At 38.1% G+C, this 7344-nt stretch overlaps 1 protein-coding gene across 1 annotated transcript in view; it reads right to left on the bottom strand.

Moving 5' to 3' along the window:
• The window catches only part of ST13 (ST13 Hsp70 interacting protein), a 30262-nt gene that overhangs the window by 9240 nt on the left and 13678 nt on the right, over positions 1 to 7344 (bottom strand). Inside the window, exons 3-4 of the mRNA XM_037731998.1 lie at positions 6279 to 6425; positions 1297 to 1367 (exon numbers count right to left, since the gene is read on the bottom strand). Of these exons, the coding sequence (XP_037587926.1) occupies positions 1297 to 1367; positions 6279 to 6425 (218 nt within the window). The remainder of the gene's footprint in view (positions 1 to 1296; positions 1368 to 6278; positions 6426 to 7344) is intronic.

Below are 7344 nucleotides of genomic sequence, written 5' to 3'. Positions count from 1 at the left end.
AAAAAAAAAAAAAAAAAGAAAATAAAAAATAACCTAGGGACAGTAAAGAGAAAGTAATAAAGGAAATAAATTTTTCAGCAAAGTAAACTATTAAGACAAATGCAGTATAAAATAGTATAAACATGTACTAAGGAGCTAAATCAATCAGGTGATAGAATCATAAAATGTTTAAAATATGTATCAACTTGCAACATCAATACTGACCTCACTCTAAAAATAACTCCAAGTCACCTTCTAATCTAATAATGAAGTCCAAATGCACATGAGCACTATACAATAGCATCTAGTCAACTATGGCATTGTGACACATTATCACACAGTTATAAAGATGTTTGCATGAAATATTACTCATGCAGTAATAGTACCCAAGTTTATACATGATTCTTATAAATTATAACTGATTAAACATTATATTTAATACTACCATGGGCCAGGTACAGTGGCTCATGCCTATAATCCCAGCACTTTGGGAGGCCGAGGTGGGCGGATCACTTGAGGATTCGAGAAATAAGGAATTCGAGACCAGCCTAGTCAACATGGCAAAACCCCGTCTCTACTAAAAATACAAAAATTAGCTGGGCACAGTACCACACACCAGTAATTCCACCTATCGGGGAGGCTGGGGCAGAAGAATTGCTTGAACCCTGTGGGCGCAAGTTGCAGTGAGCTGAGATCGCACCACTGCACTCCAGCCTGAGTGACAGAGCAAGACTCTGTCTCAAAAATAAAAAATAAAATTTAAATTTAAAAAAAAACTACCATAAAAAAAAGGATCTATTGTTACCTTGGAGAGTTACCAAAAAAAAAAGAATATATATATATATATATATACACACACAAAAAAAAATACTATCAGCACTTTCTCACTCTGATGGGATTTTCTCAAGAGGATCTAACATGCAGGGACTAGAAATAAGATTGGTATGCCTAGGGACATCATCTGTCAAGGGTATTACTATGTAAAAAGTTAAGGGTCACTGCTCTAATACTTTTTTTTTTTTTTTTTTTTAAGGCTTTCACCTCTTTAAAGCCTCTTCTCAGTAGAAAAACACCATGATACAGTCAGGAAATCAGAGGCACTGAATCAAATCAGGATCTGTCCTTGCAGAGGTAAGGTAATTAATACTGAGTGATTTCAGTCTCTTTATCAATGAGGAAGGGGTGGCTGGATAATAGGACACTATCTTCCCCAGTACAGGATAGGTACATGTAAGTTCTCTTCCACTTTATCACTATTTAAGTTACTGCAATAAAGACAATATTCTGACTACCATAGAAATGTAGCAAAAAGATTACTCACCATCATTTAGGGCTTCAATAGCAGCCACTTTCTTATCATTTGCCTGATCTATCATCTCCTCTGTTATCTAGGAAGAAAATGAAAATCATCTTAGAGTTGGGGGGGGGAAGCATCTGGACTTTCTAGGCATGAGGCGCAGTCACGATTCCCATTTTCATTCATTATTCTTTAGTCTTCAGAGAATAAAGAGATAATTATGATACCTGATTAGTGAGAAACTACACACAATGGGTTTTAACCTTTTATACTAAACGAATTTCACTCCTACACTCTGCCCTAGACAAGACCTTTGCTTAACCTTCCATCCCAACCAAAGCATACCACCTCCTTCCCAGCTATCCATAAATATTAAACCCAATCTCCTCACAAAGAGATAACTAGCTCCTTTTAAGTTTGAATCCTTAGGCGAGAAAGGTCTCATTCCTTTGTTCCCACAAACAACTATTGAGCCCCCATACTATATAGACAGACCAAACACTGTAGAAGATGCTGACAATACAAAAATGAATTAAGAACAAAAACATATCATCTGGGCAACTGAGGGAGATCCCATCTCTCCAAAAAAAAAAAAAGAAAAAACCAAATTGGGCATGGTGGCACATGCATCTGGTCCCAGCTACTCAGGAGGCTGAGTTAGGAGGATTGTTTGAGCTCAGGAGGTCAAGGCTGCAGTGAGTCATGATTGCACCATGCACTCCAGCCTAGGTGACACAGAGTGAGACCTTGTTTCACCCCACCTCTGCAAAAAACAAACAAAAGCTTACAGCAAATATCCTCCTAAAATGGAAAGCTCATCAGTTCTTTAATCACAGGAAAAAGATATATACACTCTATCACCACCAGTGTCTAAACTGAAGCTGCTGGCTAACTCATTAAGAAAGTAATTTGAGGCCAGGTGCAACGGCTCATGCCTATAATTCCAACACTTTGGGAGGCTGAGGCGGGTGGACTGCTCGAGTCCAGGAGTTCAAGACCAACCTGGGCAACACGGTGAAACCTCGTCTCTTCAAAAAATAAACATAAAAAGTAAATATTAAATATAAAAATGACTTTTTCTTTATTTAAAGACAGGATTGCCCTCTGTCACCCAAGTTCCAGTGCAGTGGTGCAATCATGGCTCACTGTAACCTCCATCTCCAGGGCTCTGCCTCCCCTCCCATGTGGTTTGGACAACAGGCTCACACCCAGCTAAATGTTTTGCATTTTTTTTTTTTTATAGAGACAGGTTTTCATCATGTTGCTCAGGCTGGTCTGGAACTCCTGGACTGAAGCAATTTGCCTGCCTAAACCTCCCAAAGTGCTGGGATTAAGAAGCGTGAGCCACCACTACTGGCTGCAATTTCATTTTGAAGATAATACAGGACAGAGGACATAAAATCTATATTCAGAGGAAAAAGATGTGTGTGGTCTAACCAGAGACCTTCCAAAATAAATCTGGAACTCCAAATGCCAATACCGGCAAGCATAATGGTATAAACCTATACTACAGAAATGGACAGTTGAGTAGTGAGATTAAAAGAACTTCCCCTGAAAATTCACAACCACAAGTCAGCCTTTCATTTGGAATTCTTTTTTGTTGCTGTTGTTGAGACGGAGTCTTGCTCTGTCGCCAGGTTAGAGTGCAGTAGCGCAATCTTGGCTCACTGCACCTCTGCCTCCTGGGTTCAAACATTTCTCCTGCCTTAGCCTCCCGAATAGCTGGGACTACAGGTGTCCGCCACCGCACCCAGCTAATTTTTGCATTTTTAGTAGAGAAGGGGTTTCACCATGTTGGCCAGGACGGTCTCGATCTCCTAACCTTGTGATATGCCCACCTCGGCCTCCCAAAGTGCTGGGATTACAGGCATGAGCCACAGCACCTGGCCTCATTTGGAATTCTTTACTACCAAAGTAATTAGAACAAACAAAAAAAGATCATGCTGAGAATTTTAAGGGAACTTTGAGTTGGTAGCATCGACTCAGACCTGACGGAAGCAATCACCTTCTTACCTAGGCCTCAAAAATTTTCTACCGGTGAAGATCCAAACAACCCATTTTCAAAATATCACACAAAACACACATACCATAAGTAAACAAGGTACCTTAATGAGCAAGAGCCATGAAAAATAAGACCAGCAAAGAGATCAACAAGGAATTTAATGTGTTTATTAAAAGTAAATTCTGAAAATGAGTAAAGAGCAAAAGACTTATAAATATCCAAGTAGACTTCAAAAAGATGTGAAGTAGCAAAATGAAAAACAGAAGCATTCCAATTCAAACATCAATGGAACAGAGAAAGCATACAGTGCTTTTCAGCAGAGTAATAGAGAGATGAAAATTAATAAAGAAAAAGTCTAACACGTATCTGTCCAGGGATGCAGAATTAGGGCATAAACAGAGAGGAGGCAATATTTGAATGAAATAACAGCTGAAAATTTTCTAGAGCTAAAGAAAGTTAACCCTAGAATTTGATGCTCAATGAATCCTAAGCAGGATAAATATAAAATTATAAACCTGAACACATCATCAAATAAACAATACCATCAATAAATAGAACACTTAACCTTTAATGTTTCCTTTCGCAAATGGTGACAGAAAGTACTTATATCTGTTCTTAACAAAAATGCACAAGACAGGTCAAGTGCAGTAGCTCATAATTATAATCCCAGCACTTTGGAAGGCCAGGAGTTTGAGTCTTTGTCTCTACTAAATATTTTAAAAAAATAAAAATAAACTAGCTGGGCATGGGGGTGGCATGACTATAGTCTCAGTTGCTAGGCGGGCAGAGGCAGGAGGATCATTGAGCCCAGGGGGTCAAGGGTGCAAAGAGCTATGATTGTAACACTACACTCCAGCCTGGATGACAAAGTGAGACCCTGTCTCAAAAAAAAGCACAGGACTTACGGGGAACATGTTAGTAAGTTATTAAAACATTTTAAAAATACTTAAAAATTAGGCATATCTCGTATTTATGGACAGTTAATCTCAATGGTGAGGAGATGTATCTTTTCCCTGACTTGATTTAGATTTAACACAATTCTAACAAAAGGGAAAAAGCTAATGGGAGGGGGGAGGCTTGATCATCTATTCCCAAAATTTACTTGAAAAAACAAAAAGCCAAGAATAGCCAAAAGATTCTTACTAAAGTTTTAGGAGTCCTTGTTCGACAAAATGACAAAACTTAGTTATCAAATATGTGGCATTAGTGAACAGAAAAAAATTAGACAAGCAGAACAAAAGAGTCCTCAAACAGACCCACAATATATGGAAACAGTGTATTTTAGTATTGGTGGAACAGGTAGATTAAAGGTGAAAGTTAGGTGTATAAAATTTTCAGAGGAAAAAAACACAATGCACTACAGCAATTATAACCTTAAAGTAATAAAGTAGAAAATATAAAATACTCCTCAATCTACCTGCATTAAAAGATACTATTTTTCAAACAACATAAAAATGAGTGAAGATGACTCACAAAGCAGTAGAAAATGTATGTAGCACTAGCAACATATTACTAGCATCCGGGATACTGAAATGAAATACAAAGCGGCAGGGCACAGTGGGCCATGCCTGTAATGTCAGCATCTTGGGAAGCCAAGGTGGGTGGATCACCTGAGGTCAAGAGTTTGAGACCAGCCTGGCCAATATGGTGAAACCCGATCTCTACTAAAAATAAAAAAATTAGCTGGTCATGTTGGCTCGCACCTATAGCCCCAGCTGCTTGGGAGACTGAGGCAGGAGAACTGCTTAAACCTGGGAGACGGAGGCTGCAGTGAGCCGAGATTACGCCACTGAACTCCAGGCTGAGCAACAGAGCAAGACTCAGTCTCAAAGAATAAATAAATAGATAGAAATACAAAGCAATAAGATAAAGATCCAGTAAAAAGTGGAAAAAGGGTTTGAACAGGACTTCATAAATGATAGTGAATAGTCAATAAACATTTAAATATGCTCAGCCTCATTAGGAATCAGGAAACTGCAATTTATTTATTTTTATTTTTTTTGGAGATGCTCTGTCACCCAGGCTGGAGTACAATGTCGTAATTACAGCTCAATGTAACCTCTGCCTACCAGGTTCAGTCGATTGTCCTGCCTCAGCCTCCCAAGCAGCTGGGATTACAGGTGCCCACCACCACGCTCAGCTAATTTTTGTATCATTTGTAGAGACAGGGTTTCTCCATGTTGGCCAGGCTGGTCTCAAACTCCTGACGTCAGGTAATCCACCGCCTCCACCTCCCAAAGTGCTGGGATTATAGGTGTGAGCCACCGTGCCCAGCCAGGAAAATGCAAATTAAAAGCCACAAAAAGATATCATTTCTCACAAGACTGGCAAAGATGAAATCTGACAATATCAAGTTTTAAGGATACAAACCAATCTTTTAAAACTGCTATTACTATCTTAGAGTGTTTCTCAACCTCTTTTTTATCAGACACCAAGAAGCCTTTTTAGACATATTTTCCTCATAACCACACCCCCAATTTTAATACCACAGATATACTACATATTACATTAACATTCTGAGTCTTTGGAGGACCACTAGCCACTGTAATATGTAGAATCTTTTTCAAGCCATCCTCCCAAGAGCCAATTTTCACGCCCTTGAGGCCCGTTAGGACAAAACCATTTTGGAATACAATTTGGCATTAGATATTCCATTAAGAGGCAACCGCACTAGCAGATATGTATTTTATGTGAATTCTAGTAAGTATGTATTTTAAGTGAATTCTATGTTACAGTGTAAGCAGTCAAACCAGATGCAAATTTAAACAGATAAAACATAAAATAACAGTATTTCTTTTATTTATTTATTTTTTCCCACAAGTATTTTAAGTAGTAAAATACAATGCTTGCCTAAATGCCTCAAGCCAAAGACAGATTTACTATGCACTTTTCCTGAAAGAAATGTACTGGAAGAAATGATTTTCATGTCATAAAATCATTGCAACAGCAGAACACTTCACATTTCTTAGAACCAGAAGGAAATCAAGTCACCTAACTTACCTCTGCATTTTCATCTCCCATTTCTTGAGGGGTGTCAGTGTCTGGTTCAATCACACCTTCATTATCAATTTCTGCCAAAGTTGAAAAAATGACAATAAGACCTGCACTGTACAATATAGTAGCCACTTCCCACAAGAGTAAAAACTGATGTACTTACTATGTCTAGTACAATTAATAAATTTAATATTTTATTTAAATTTCAATGTTGATGCATTTTAAAACATGTTTCCATTAAACATTTCATTGCTTTGGTAAGACTACACTGTATGTTAACTGTCATATCATGTAAGTTATTTATCAGCTTGTACTGGGATTGTTGCCATGTGCAGTTTCTGGTATTGCAAAACATACACATAAATACACCACTAATTTAGTCTCTGTCAACAAACTGATTCAAATAATTTTTTTCTACACACAGATGTACTATGTGTTTTTCAAAAATACTTTATGCAGGTAACACAAGCTACAGTGATACTTTAATGTAAGTCATAAAATATTTTAATATAGTTATATTCATTAATCTCCTTTTTAAAAATAATTTTGGGGGACATAGGATCTTACTATGTTGTCCAAGAAGTCCTCCTACCTCAGACTCCCAAAGCACTAGAATTCCAGGCATGAGCCACTGCACCTGGTCCCTAATTATTTTCATTTTTTATAAGTAGCATGAACATATTTTAATTTTAAAATAAAGGTTTACTACTGATGCAGAATCAAGTACCAAGGCTAGTTTTTAAATTTAGTTTCCATATATACAGCAGTGACCAAGGCTAGTATTTACAACCAAAACAGTAAAGACTGAAGAGCAGTATCTTGCAAGTTTCATGTTAAATGACAAGTGTAATTTGTTGCAACAGAGCAAAACAAGAGTTATATATACATAAAAAGCCATTTAGGCCGGGCGCGGTGGCTCACGCCTGTAATCCCAGCACTTTGGGAGGCCGAGGCGGGTGGGATCACGAGGTCAAGAGATCGAGACCATCCTGGTCAACATGGTGAAACCCCGTCTCTACTAAAAATACAAAAAATTAGCTGGGCATGGTGGCGCATGCCTGTAACCCCAGCT

The sequence above is a fragment of the Cebus imitator genome, unplaced genomic scaffold (genome assembly GCF_001604975.1).
Source record: "Cebus imitator isolate Cc_AM_T3 unplaced genomic scaffold, Cebus_imitator-1.0 Scaffold435, whole genome shotgun sequence".
Taxonomy (NCBI): domain Eukaryota; kingdom Metazoa; phylum Chordata; class Mammalia; order Primates; family Cebidae; genus Cebus; species Cebus imitator.
Note: the sequence above shows the minus strand (reverse complement) of the source record. Positions and strands in the feature narration are given on the sequence as shown.